The 13,216-nt window shown below is 42.6% G+C and overlaps 1 protein-coding gene across 3 annotated transcripts in view; it reads left to right on the plus strand.

Annotated features, from left to right (window-relative positions):
* Snx25 (sorting nexin 25) overlaps positions 1-13,216 on the plus strand; it is a 96,647-nt gene that overhangs the window by 76,303 nt on the left and 7,128 nt on the right. For all 3 annotated transcript variants that reach the window (XM_013110849.3, XM_005066667.4, XM_021225203.2), the window contains 5 exons: positions 3,908-4,039; positions 6,224-6,364; positions 8,622-8,735; positions 9,751-9,915; positions 12,381-12,498. In XM_013110849.3, coding sequence (XP_012966303.2) covers positions 3,908-4,039; positions 6,224-6,364; positions 8,622-8,735; positions 9,751-9,915; positions 12,381-12,498 — 670 coding nt within the window. The remainder of the gene's footprint in view (positions 1-3,907; positions 4,040-6,223; positions 6,365-8,621; positions 8,736-9,750; positions 9,916-12,380; positions 12,499-13,216) is intronic.

Raw genomic sequence — 13,216 nt, forward strand, 5'->3', positions numbered from 1 at the left:
GCTTCTTTAAGAATGACGAACAATTGAGCAATTGGGAACAAGTTCCTTTGTTAGGTTTTTCTTCTACAACCTGGGGAGCTGCACAGAATTATGAAAACTGCTTCACTAAAAGCCAAGAGGACTGGAAGTTTGAAAACCTTAGATATTCCCTTTTCATTGCAATTCTGAACATCTGTTAAAGTGGTCCCAAAGAATTTGACTTTTCTCTTTGCTAGGGAAGGAGAAAGGCATAGTTAAGTTTTTCTGTAGAATTCTAGGGAGTGGAGAGATGGCTCAGTACTGAAGAGCATGGCTTGGGTTCTATTTACAATACCCACATGGCAGCTCACATCTTCTGTGACCCTAGTTCCAAGGTATCTGACGCCCTTGTCTTTGCTCTGCAGGTACCAGGCACACAGACAATGCACAGACACACATGCACACAAACACACATGCATGAAAAACAAAGTAAATATGTCTTTGAAAATTAACTTAAACAGATAAAGCTATAAACAACTTGGGGCTGGAGAGATGACCTGTGGGTAAGAGCATTTGTTACTCTTGCAGAGGATCCAGGTTTGGTTCCCAGAACCCACATGGCAGTTAACAACTACCTTTTACTCCAGTTCCAGAGGATTTGCTGCCCTCTCTAGCCCCTGTGGGCACTGCATGTATGTGGTACACAGACATACATGCCAATGAAACACCCGTATACATAAAATAAAAATAAGTAACATTAAAAAATGTAAACAGTAGGGGTAGGTTGGGCCTTGTGGGGTAAGGTGCTTGCTATGCAAGAGTGAGCCTGAGTTTGGAGTCCCACCACCATGTAGAAGCCACGCATAGTGCTGTAGGAGGCATGGGCAGCACTGATGACCACGCAGTGTTCCCAAAGGATGGTTTAGTCCACTCCATGGGTCTCCTCCAGCTTTCCTGAATGTGCTGAGAAGAGCAGCTTGTAGTAAAACAACTTTTTTTGAATCACATTGTATCTCCATCTTCTTTCGTGACTATCCAGTGGGAGAGTAATTCTGAAGCAATGCTGTAAGCAAATCAAGATGATATAAGCATTTACCAGTCTGCAGTCAAAAGACTAACTCATGTATTATGCAGCCAGTGTTTAGTTGGAGCAGTGGGCCTTCTTTGAAGAAGACACTGAGAAAGCCCTGAAGAGTCTAGCCCATTGTGTCCCTTTCCAGAGTTGTGATGGAGAAAGGAAACAAGTACCAGGTCTCCAGTGCTGTCACAAGAATAGGTTTAGTCTCCCTCAACGTGGCGTCACTCCCAGTTAGTGTGTTAGTCATGATAAGCGGAATCAGCTGACACAGTCAGTCTGCTGTGTGACATGTTCCCCCAGGACAGTTGTATTTATTCTGGATTTACCTTTTTAAAGTAAGATGTGTTCCTAGGAAACCATATGAAAGATGAGTGCCACAGTGTTCAGTGGATTATTTTCTGTTTGGGTCACCGTTTGCCTGAGAGACATTCTTTACTCTGTCTTGAAAGAATTTCTAATAATCGTGGGCTAAGCATTCTGAGCCATAATTACATGAAGGGATCCTCAAGCGATTTGGAGGCTTCAGTGTTGTGATGGCTTAATTTGAACACTAATCTCGGATCCCAGCAAGGGCAGTCCTCATTTCCTGTTAAATCAAATTGTCCCTGGGCTGTGCAGGGAGCACTCCACTCCTGACAGTTGTGCTCAGGGCTCGGGGCTCCAGGAGGAGGCTCATCTGCCTTTTAAGTCGTTTGGGTTGGAAAATGTAAAATATATAAAATACGTATAACAGGCATGTTTTTATTATTTCTTTATTTTTAAAGATTGATGCTGAAAAGACTTTGGCAATCTATCAATTAATGGACACCCACAAAACCCTTACCAGAATGATTTTCTTCTTTTTGAGTTAAATATGTGTCGGCATGGCACATGTATAATAGTGTTCTCCTCACTCTGGATCTCTTAACCAATGGTATCATTGGCTGTTGCATGTAAAGTTAGCCCAGGTTTTACTTTATTTCTGTAGAGAAGTTCTGATTCTGAAGCAAACTGTAACCCTTGCAGAAGCTCACTCTCTGCTGATGACATGAAAAGCCAGAGAAGCGAGGGACTGGCAAGATGCCAAGTAGTGTTTGCTGCACAAGCACGAGGACCTAAGTTCAAATCCCCAAGCCCCATGTGAAAGCTAAGCATGACAATGTGCATCTATAATGCAGTGCTGGGGATTGCAGATAGGTGTGTCCTCAGAGCTCTGGCCAGCTGTGCCACCCAAAACCAAACAACGAGCTCCAGGTTGAGTGAAACACCCTTCCTCAAAGACTAAGTTGGAAGTTGACATTAGCTCTGGTCTCCTCATACGGTAATACCAGACAATGTGACAGTTTGCCCCCAGCCCTCAGGAATCACATATGCTGGTTCTATGGATTGAAAAGCCAGGGCTAGTGATGGTAACATTGAGGACAGGGGTGTAGACACGGGGCTTCTCGTAGCCTTCTGAGGCTGGAAGCCCTGAGGACTTCTCAGAGGAAGCTGTTGTCTGTAAACTGCAAATTTACATGAAAGATGTGACATCTAAGGAAGGGCAAATGTGGCATTTAAGATGTAATAGTATTCTGTTTACCCATCCATCCTTCAGTAGACATGGTTTCCTGTTACAGATAATGCTGCTGTGAACATTGGTATATAGAAATTACCTCAAAATCCCACTTCCAGTTCTTTTAGATATGTTCCCAGAAGTGCATTTGCAGGGCTCTCTGGGGACTCTGTTTTGTATTAGTGGAGGAACAACCATAGCATTTCCAGCTTTTGTACCGTTTTACAACACAGAAGGGTTCTAGGCTCTACCCTTTATTTTTCCTTTCTCCACTTTTATTTTTGTGATGGTCCTCATCCCAGTAAAGGGGCCTCATTGTAGCTTTGACTTGCATTTCCCTACTTACTAGTATCACTGGCCATGTTTTCATGTGCCTATTAACCATTTGTGTGTTTTCTTTGGGAAAAAATGTGTATACAAGTCCTTTCCCCATTCTTAAGTTAGGTTGCTTGGTGTTGTTACTGAGGTTCAGAAGTTCTCTTGATAGTCCTATCATTGAAGCTTTATCAAATATGTTTATGTAAGTATTTTTCTCCCCTTCTGTGATTGGCATCTTTACTGTTTTGATAGGGTTCCTTGATGCACACTTTTTTGACAAGAAACTAAAGGAGTACTTGTTTTGTTGCCTGTGCCTTTGGTGTCATACCAAGAAATTGCAGATAATTCTAGCAGCATTCACCATTGTTCCTGTTTCCCTCTTGATCTATTTTGTAGCTTTTGTGTCTGGTCCATTCTTAGTTAATGGTTGGGGTCCACCTCCATTACTTTGCATGGGGTTATCCAGTTTTCTAGTGTCATCCGTTGAGAGGTTCTTGACCCCTAATTGAAAATCATATGACCACATGTTTGAGTACTGTAGTTTTTATAAGTTTGGAAGGCAGGAAGAGTGAGTACTCCGACTTTGTTCTTATTTTTCAAAATTCTTTGGGTTTGGGGGTGTTTCTTAAGAAACACATATGAACTTAGGAATGAATATTTGTATTTCTGCCACTGAAATTATGACAGTAATTGAATTACATGTGTGGACTGCCCTGGATGATTTTGCTGTTATTGCAACAATATTAAGTCTTTGGATCTCTACAGATATTTGCCATTTTTAATCGTCCTATTCGTGTTTTGTAGTTTGTATTATAGAACTCTTTCATTTCCTTGGCTAATCCCTGAGAATCTTACTCTTTCAGGTGCTGTTTTAAGTGAAACCGTTCCTAGTTTGGGCGTTTTGTCCTTAGCATATAGAAGCACAGCTGTTTGTGTGTTGATTTCGTATACTGCTTCTCTGCTGGTTTGCAGACCCTTTGCACTGCTTTCATAACCCCCGGCTCTCTTCCTTGTGGTAGATTATTTCCAAGCTGAAGGACGAAATACTGCTAATAGAGAAAGAATGCGCAGATCTTCAACTACACATGGCAAGAACGGACTGGTGGTGTGAGAACCTGGGCCTGTGGAAAGCAACCATCAACAGTGCAGAGGTATTGCCGCCGCCGCCGCCGCCGTTCTGTAGAAAGCATAGTTTTCCCTGGAGAATTAAGGCTGAAGGTCAAAAGCCACCTTTGTCCACTGCCTTCCTTTCCCTGTGCTTCCTCTCTGGGGTGCTCCTGCACGATGGAAGCTGTCCAGGGCCTCACGTGTGCATCTGCCTCACTCCACCATAGGCAGAGTTGCTTTGTTCATCGGATTGTAAGCAACCTTGAGATAGGAACAGTTAATGCTCTTGAATAATTGTTTTTTTCTGTTATAATTGATATAAAATGGAAAGTATTTGGAGATAATAAACAATCAAAATGTAAATATGTTTTTTGTTCCATTATGTTCAGTTAGATCTCAGAAATTTTAAGATCGTTAGTAATGAATATTTTTCCAATTGGTTATTTGTTTTTTTTATCCCCTTTCTTACCCATTTGTTTTATCAATATATGTTGTATAAAATAATAGATTTCATTATGACATTTTTATGCAGGTTTATAATGTACTTTGATTGTTTTCGCTCGATTAGTTCTATCACCTTTAGACTATAAAATAACTTCCATTAGGAGGAAAGAGCTCTTATTTTAAGCATTTACTGCATGGTTACTGCGGCTGTCCTGTCCTGAGTGGGGGAAGCTAGTCACGCCCACCATGCAGGGTTGTGGGTGAGCACAATGGCATCAATCTTTCAGTTGTTCTTATCATTGTCCTTATCTATCCCCACTCTGCCATTGTCTCAGCCACTTGACAGACTGGGTGTGAGAGACCTAGAGAGCCTTTAGACGTGGCAAACGGGCAGCTCTGAAAGCCACGTGTGAAGGTTCATCAGGTGTTCAGCGTGAGAGCACTCCCGTTAAGCTAGGCTGTGGGGCAGTGGAATAGGGAGTGCTGTGCTCAACCATGCAATGCCATTTAAGAAAATGTAAGTCAGTAATTATGGATGGAATTGTCATTTGCATGGAAGTGCAAGAGTGTGGTAGACTCCTGTGGGAGGAGGGCCTTCTCATTGTAGGCATTGCTGCTTCCAATGTTAAATCTTCCAAGTCAGACCTGGAGAGACGGAGGGGCAGCCCCTCTCAAGGTACTTCCCCACAGGGCACTTGGCCCTAGTAACCAGTCATTATTCAGGACTAGGCTGTGGTTCCTTGGTTGCTGGAAAGATAAGGGAAGTAGAAACAGGGACTACAGGAATTCCCATGCATTTACATTAGCCAGACTTTTCTGCCTTTGGATCCTGCCTGGCCCGCTTTCTAGATGTGTGGGAAGTTGGCTACTCTGGCCATGCCTCCACACCTCACCTAAACAGTGGAATAGTATTACTGCCTCACACTGTGCGTGTGGGTGTCCATGAAATCTAGTATCTCTTTGCTGATTTTTTTTTATTCTTCTAATTTATTAACTCAGGCTCAGAATTAGTACAGTTGCCCACCCCCTGTCTCTGTCTCTCTGTCTCTGTCTCTGTCTCTCTCTCTCTGTGTGTGTGTGTGTGTGTGTGTGTGTGTGTGTGTGTAACAGATGGGGTGAATTTGTGTAAACTGGACAGCAAAGAACCCCACCACAGTAGCTGTTCTCCAGTTCCTGTGTCACAAGGCCAGGTTGTCTGCACTCTGAGGGGCCAGCAAACCCACAAGCACCCACTCAGTTCCAGGCTAATTCAGATTATTGGCAGAGTTGAGGAGTGCCCTGTTTGTAAGCCTGAGATCTGATCAGTCTTTTCTTGCTCGTTTCCTTCTTGGGCTTCTAATCTTTGTGACTTCATTTTCTATTTTGTGACACACACACAAAAAAATGCCTCTTATAATTTAGATCTAGTCAGATAATCTCCCCTATATTAAGATCTGCTGTGTCATATAACAAGATCTAATTGCCAGAATAAGATCCTTCACACTTCGACTCCCAGGGTTTATTGATTACACCATGCAGGGTACACAAGAGAGAGGGTAATTGTGTGCTGGGGGAAAGGTCATTAAAATTCTCTAGTTTCTGGCCGGGCGGTGGTGGCGCACACCTTTAATCCCAGCACTCGGGAGGCAGAGGCAGGCGGATCTCGGGAGTTTGAGGCTGGGCTGGACCGATAGCCTCCAAAACAATACAGAGAAACCATGTCTCGAAAAACCAAAAAAAAAAAATTCTCTAGTTTCTGCTTATCATGATTTAGTTTTCTGGGTTTTTTATTTTGTCTTTTCAAGGTGACAGAAGAGAATGGAGAGCAAATGCCTTGTTACTTTGTCAGGGTAAATCTACAAGAAGTTGGAGGGGTTGAAACTAAGAACTGGACCGTCCCAAGAAGGCTCAGTGAGTTTCAGAATTTACATCGGAAACTTAGTGAGGTATGAATACTTATGAACACGGACTGGTGAACACAGGACTGTAGCATTTGTGAGCATGAAGACTTTTAGTGCTCACACCATTCATAGCGGAAATGGATTGTTCTTTCTGTTTGGAAATTACTCATGGATCAAACAATCTAGTGTACTCCAAATCCTTTAGGACAGATGGTTGTCTGACTTCCATTATAAATTGCGGTAGAACCCCAAAGATGTAAGAGGCCAGGGATGTAGGGCCAGTGGATTTGAAGCTGAGACTGTAACCCTTTACCGGGCTGAAATCAGCTGAGTGTTAAATCAGGAGGAGCAGAGTGTGTACTCTAGGAGTTGGTCAAGAACACCCAGAGTCAGAGAGGGCCACCTAGCATCCTGGATCTACCGTCCTGTTTGTGAAGGTTCAGGGAATAGATGCTACAGAGCGTAGAAGGATGTGCGGTACATGGGAAACACTTTCCTGAGTCTGTTGCTGTTGGTAGCAATGAGCATTGTTTCGGTGTGACTTACATATTTATGACAGTAGAATGCCAATGCAGATACTCTGCGTCATGGTAGTGGAGTAGTGCGTGCTTCCTCCTCTCATATACTGCATCTCAACCGTGGTTTGGCTCTTCTCCTCCCACTCCCCCCCTGACAGCCCCTCTTCCCCAGATCCATTCCCCCTCCTTCCCTTCAGACAAGAGCAGGCCTCCCAGGGATAACAATCAAACGTGGCCTGTCAATTTATAACAAATCTAGGCGCAATCCTCATATTAAGGCTGAGGGAGGCAACCCAGCAGGAGGAAAAGGGCCCCCAAAACAGGCAAAGGAATCAGACAGTCCCTGCTCCCACTGTTAGGAGTCACACAAGAGCACCTAGCTACACAATCATAACATACATGCAGAGGACCTAGGTCAGGCCCATACAGGCTCCCTGGTTGTCAGTTGAGTCTTTGTGAACCTCTGTGAGCCCTGGTTAGTTGATTCTGTGGGCAGCTTTTATTGTGATGTCTTGAACCCTTTGGCTCCTACAATCCTTCTTCAACCTCTTCTGCAGGATTCCCTGAGTTCTGCCTAATGTTGGCTGTGGGTCTCTGCATCTGCTCCTGTCAGTTGCTGAATGAAGCCTCTCTCATAATGATTATGCTAGGCTCCAATCTATGAGTATAGCAGAGTATCATAAGGAATCAGATTTCTAGCTCTCTTAATCGAGGACTTTCTGAATACTATTCAACTGCTTTTACAAGAATGGTACCCAAAACCAAGTGTCATACATGCTACATCATTTCTGACTTTGATTGTGGTTACTCTATGCGTATGGAAAATAAAACATTTATCTCAGTATAAGAATAAATTCTTCCAATAGTTACTGAGTAAAACTAGCACTATGAAAACATGCATTGTTTTCCATGTGACAAGTCATATAAAACTAGAGCTAAGTATCAGCTTAGCTTGTTAACAAAGACAAAAGAGGAAAATAAATTTTGACATAAAATGTACTTGCAAAATAAATGTTCTTAAAACAGAAAAAGGTAATTATACCGAATCATTATGGAATTTGAATGAAAGTGTATAAAATCCATGGCTTTGTGACTGTCGTGCCTCATTGGACCAATGGCTGGACAATTCCTTTTCCCTTTCGGCTTGCTACAGCGAGTTCCCTGTGGTGAGGACCCTCTTGTGTGACGTGTGGAAGCACATTTACATTCTCACTGCCTGTTTGCCTCTCTGAAACTTCAGAGAACTGTTACAAGGATGACATAACACAGACCACATACCCAGCACTGGTCTGATAGAATGCAGGATTCCACCCACAAAAGGAGGCCCGTTGTTATTATTTTATTATTAATATTTTTAGTCTATGGTTTCCTTTGAAAAGCAATTACTAGAGCTACAACCTATGCTTTGTTTCCTTTTTACACATGTTGCGGCAGAAAGGCTTGTGTTTTGGGCTTCCGGTGCTGCATGGTGTGCTGTGTGCGCCCACACACATGTGCAGTACTATCCTCTCCCTCCAGGTTGAGCCTGATTGCGCTGCATGCATTCTATCTGGATGTGCTGGTGCATGCCAGCGATCCCAGAATTAGGCAGCCTGAGAAAGGGAAATCACAAGGTCAAGGTCATCCCAGACTGCGTTGTGAGAGCCTTTCTCCAAAAGGTGGGGAGAGGGGCGGAAGAGTAAGTGTAAGAGGGAGCTGTTTGGTTTGTTCTAACCATAACTGTAAGTGTTCTTAAGATGAAGATGTAGTTTCAAAGGGTAACATTTAATCTTTCCCACCCACAGTGTGTCCCTTCTTTAAAGAAAGTCCAGTTGCCTTCTCTCAGTAAGCTGCCTTTCAAATCTATAGATCACAAGTTTCTGGAAAAGTCAAAGAATCAGTTAAATAAATTTTTACAGGTAAGTAAGTGGGAAGTTTTGGGTGTAAGGGTGAGATTAGCTATTTGGAGGTAAGCTTTCACCATCCCAAGAGCTTGCTAGTTTGCCTTTTGGTTTCTCAAGGCACCCCCAGTTTGTATTACCAGTACCACATACATGACTCCCATCTCTAGAGCTTCCCCAGAGATGACACTCTCACTCATTATATTCTTCAGTGGTGATGGCTTCCTTTGGTTTGTTTACTTCTAAACCTGTTCTCCTATGACACTGGATACGAAAGAAACATTTTTGTCATCACATTGCTAATCTGTATTGTAACTACATTAGCTCATACATAAACTTGATTTATGACAGAGTATGCTGGTACACACATTTAATCCCAGCACGTAGGAGATGGAGGCAGGTGGGTTTCTGTGAATTCAAGTCAAGTTTGGTCTATATAGTGAGTTCCAGACTAGCCAGGGGTACATTGTAAGACTCTGTCTCAAAAACAAAACAAAAAGAATGGTTTATGTTCTGTACTTTCTCCTAGGCCAGATAAGTATGGACAGAACCACTGTAAAAAGTTACATGACTGTATTTGCAGTCACTCTGTTGAAAGAGGTGACACTGTCTCCTGCTACACAAGGCTACCATTTCTGAATATAGCCAAAAAAGGGTCTTTTGTGGGATCCATATGTAATATACAAACTTTAAGTTGCTCAAATACAGATGATTAAAGTTGTCTTTGAAAAGCGGTAGCCTTAGAGATCTTGAATTATGTGTAAACTAAGAGTGTTTATGGCATCAAGCAGTACCAAGCACTGCTGCATTCTATCTCCCACAGGTAACTTCTTAGGGCACTGTCTGTTTTGCAATTGAGACCGCTGACAAGTGTTCGTACATAGTTTATTCTGAGAAAAAATGCAGCCATTTTTGTGTAGAATAATGGTAAAAGCAAGGTCCTAACATAGTCAGTTCTGCCTGGTTAGTTCTGTAGCTCTCGGCAGCCCAGATGGTTTTTTATGTAGACGTAATTAGCCTTCTTCTTCCACAGAACCTGCTTTCAGATGAAAGACTGTGTCAGAGCGAAGCCCTGTATGCCTTTTTGAGCCCTTCTCCTGACTACCTCAAGGTTATTGATGTACAGGGGAAAAAAACCTCCTTTTCCTTATCTTCATTTCTGGAAAAACTTCCTCGAGACTTCTTCTCCCATCAGGAGGTGAGCAGACCAAAGGTGGTCCCTCTTCAATATATTCATGGAGATAAGCTTTTGAAGGTTGTTTGAAAGAAGAGTTGTTTGTTGAAAGGCAAAATCTGAAAAGCACATGCATCCATTTTCAATGATCACCTTCATGTTAGGGAGTTAATCACTTGGAAGAATTACAAAACAGAAACAGGAAATATGGCAAGGTGGCAAGTGGACCGTAGACAGGAAGTGCTGCCGCAGTGGGTCCCTCGGGATGTGACCAGAGTAAATCACTGAGGGTCTGATGTCTCGGGTGTGTGTCTGCGGGATAGTCAGCAGATCATCGGGGCAAGCTGGCAGGTGTCTGTGATGTGCCTATAAGACAAAGAAGTCGTGGCAGGGTAGGCGGCCAAAGCTTCATTCTTGGATGTGGAGAACCTGGCAGCAGTGTATGTGATAAAGCAATCACTAGAGAGACAGCAAGCATGTTCAGCCTCATATTCTGAACCTCAGGCTTAACTTACGTTTCGACCACGTAGCCCCTTGCCCTAGCAAATTAGAAGAGATTAGCCTCCAAAACTGGCTTTTCCTTAGTCTGTTGCTGGATGGCATTGCCTCTTCATCAGGACTGGTCTGTTGACTTCGCACAGAGAGACTGGCTATGAACAAAAGTGCGGTACTTTATTGCAGTCTGAGTTGGGAAGAGAAATGCCCACATCTCTATTAAGTCTCTGTTTGAACCCCAGTCTCTGAAAGCTCCTCTACCCCCTCCTTCCTCCAGGTCTGTTTAGACCTGGATAACTTTCCTCCATTACCCTGTCTTTGGCAGGAGTCCCTTTGGATGCACAAATGACTTGATCACTATGAAACTGCTCTCTTAATCAAAGACTTTCTGAATACTATTCAAGCGCTTTTACAAGAATGGCAGCCAAAACTGAGTGTCATACATGCTACAGCATTTCTTACTTTGACTATGGTTACTCAATGAGTATGGAAAACAAAAGATTTATCTCAGTATAAGAATAAATTCTTCCAATAGTTACTGGGTAAAACTAGCATTGTTTTCCATGTGACAAGTCTTATAAAACTAAAGCTAAGTATCAGTGTTGTAGCTGCTTCTCAGTGCTCACCTTCCTCAACCTCTTTGAAGTATTTAATGTTCTTGGACTGGTGTGAAGCCAAGAAGTTCTAGAGAACTCCTTGTGCTACCAAGAAACTGTCTGACTGATCACCTGGTAACACCCAGAGACCTGTCATTAGTCTGGCTCTTGGACCTATAATTTCAGCTTTCCTTTTTCCTTTTTATTAAATTTTTTCATATATTTCAATCATATTTTTCTCCCTCCCCAACTCCTTCAAGATCCTCCCCACCTCCTACCCACCCAACATCATGTTCCCCCCCTTTCCCAAGCAACAACAGACCAACAAAAAACCCAGCTCCCTGAGCCTTAAGGAGAGGGATATGAAGACATCCCATGTAGGAATGAGTGTTCCAATGTCTCTCATGTAGTGGACCTTAAGTCCAATTAACAAGAGAAGAGGAGGGGAGGGGAGGAAGGAAGGAAGGAAGGGAAAGGAAAATAAGGATGCTTACCTTTCTTCTCTGGTATCATGCTGAGAACCTTCAAGCACAATAAATACTAGACCGTGGTGGTGAAGCTTCTAGTTAGATACGAGCTCAACTTCTCTGTGTTCAGTGACATAGTAAGTGTTGCTTGCAGCCACAGGGCCTACCATCAAGTTGTGGTGACTAACCAATAGCCTTGGTAGTGCACTGTGATGTTTGGGGGAGTCTATGGGGCCCCCTGGCCAACGACTCAACACGATGTTACCTATTCCTGGCACTGGAGGTTTGCTTTCACCTTTGGTTTCTTTGCAGACATTACAATGACCATCTTCAGCTGTCTTTTCGCTGCCTAGTTATTTGGGCAGCGCTTCATCTTGTCTTATAAAAACTGCCATTCCTGTATATGTCTGTCTCCCCAGACCACTGTCAGGCACTCAGAATCTGGACCTCACTGCACTCGTGTACACCAGCTTGGTGCTTGGCACAAAATGTGTGAATTGAAATATGCTGACATGTAAATCAGGAAATGAGACTAGTAAAGTATATAGTAGATGCTTAAAGCAAAGCTTAAAAATACCTCAGTTACCTGAAAATACATGTTTTTAAAAGCAGTGATTAAAAATCATTTCAGTTAAAAGTCTTTCAAAATGAAAAAAAGCTCATCTTTATAAAACTATATTACAATTTCCATGATTACTTAAAGAGTGATTCCTGCCCCCTCTCCGTCCTCCCCGTTGGCTTATTCTAAACTGTGAATCTGGCTGTAGAGTCAGGCTGTCCTTCCAATTGAAAATGGGTAGATAAAAGTCGAGCAATAGACGTAAGTAGATGGCTTGGAGTCTGTACTTGATAGAGGAAATCAGCTCTGTATCGTTGTGCTGCATGCTCCTGGGTAACTGGCCTGCTGCTTGTGGTGTTGCTTATACCCCAGGAGGAGATGGAAGAAGACAGCGACCTGTCAGATTATGGGGATGATGTGGATGGAAAGAAGGATGCCTTGGCTGAGCCATGCTTCATGCTGATTGGGGAGATTTTTGAACTTCGAGGAAGTAAGTCCTTTGATGGTTAGAGATTTGTTTACCATTGCCCTGTCCCTGGCATGCATTTGATGTGTTTGTATCCACATGTTCATTCACCTGACAAGTGTTTTAACATGCCAGAGACTTTAAAGACACTGTAGGAGTTACACTTCATGCTTGGTGTTGAAGGCACAGCCATAGGACAGAATTTCTGTACACTGAAACTTGGGTTCCTGGTTTGCTCAGCATCGTGCTTCTCTGAATTAAGAGAGAGAGAATGCATTGAACCTTTTCCTGTAAGTCAGTGTAACTTCATTGTCTCATCACCAAAAGTTATTCAAAAAATCATTTGCATAGCCTGTTATTAAAGGGCAGTGTTGAAGATATGGAGTGTGTGTGTGTGTGTGTGTGTGTGTGTGTTTGTGTGTGTGTGTGTAATATATCATGAAGATTCAATATAGAATAATTTCAATAATTAAATTTAGAGCTAAACTTTAGAAATGGAGGCTAGTTAACTTAAGAAATGATCATGATAAAATAGCATCCAAATAGTAAACTCTTAAGATGAAAAATCTGTAGCCTTGCATCTTAGATTCCTTTAAGATAGTCGCTGATGTTTAACTTGATTCAGTATAGCCAGAGAACAATAGTATTCCACTCAGTCTTTCTTTCCTTCAGTGAAATCTTGCCCACAAATCTTGAGTCTTCCTATTTCCCACAGAAGTGGGAACCATGAGAGTGCAGCACT

The sequence above is a fragment of the Mesocricetus auratus genome, unplaced genomic scaffold, assembly GCF_017639785.1.
Source record: "Mesocricetus auratus isolate SY011 unplaced genomic scaffold, BCM_Maur_2.0 Super-Scaffold_100026, whole genome shotgun sequence".
Classification (NCBI taxonomy): Eukaryota; Metazoa; Chordata; class Mammalia; order Rodentia; family Cricetidae; genus Mesocricetus; species Mesocricetus auratus.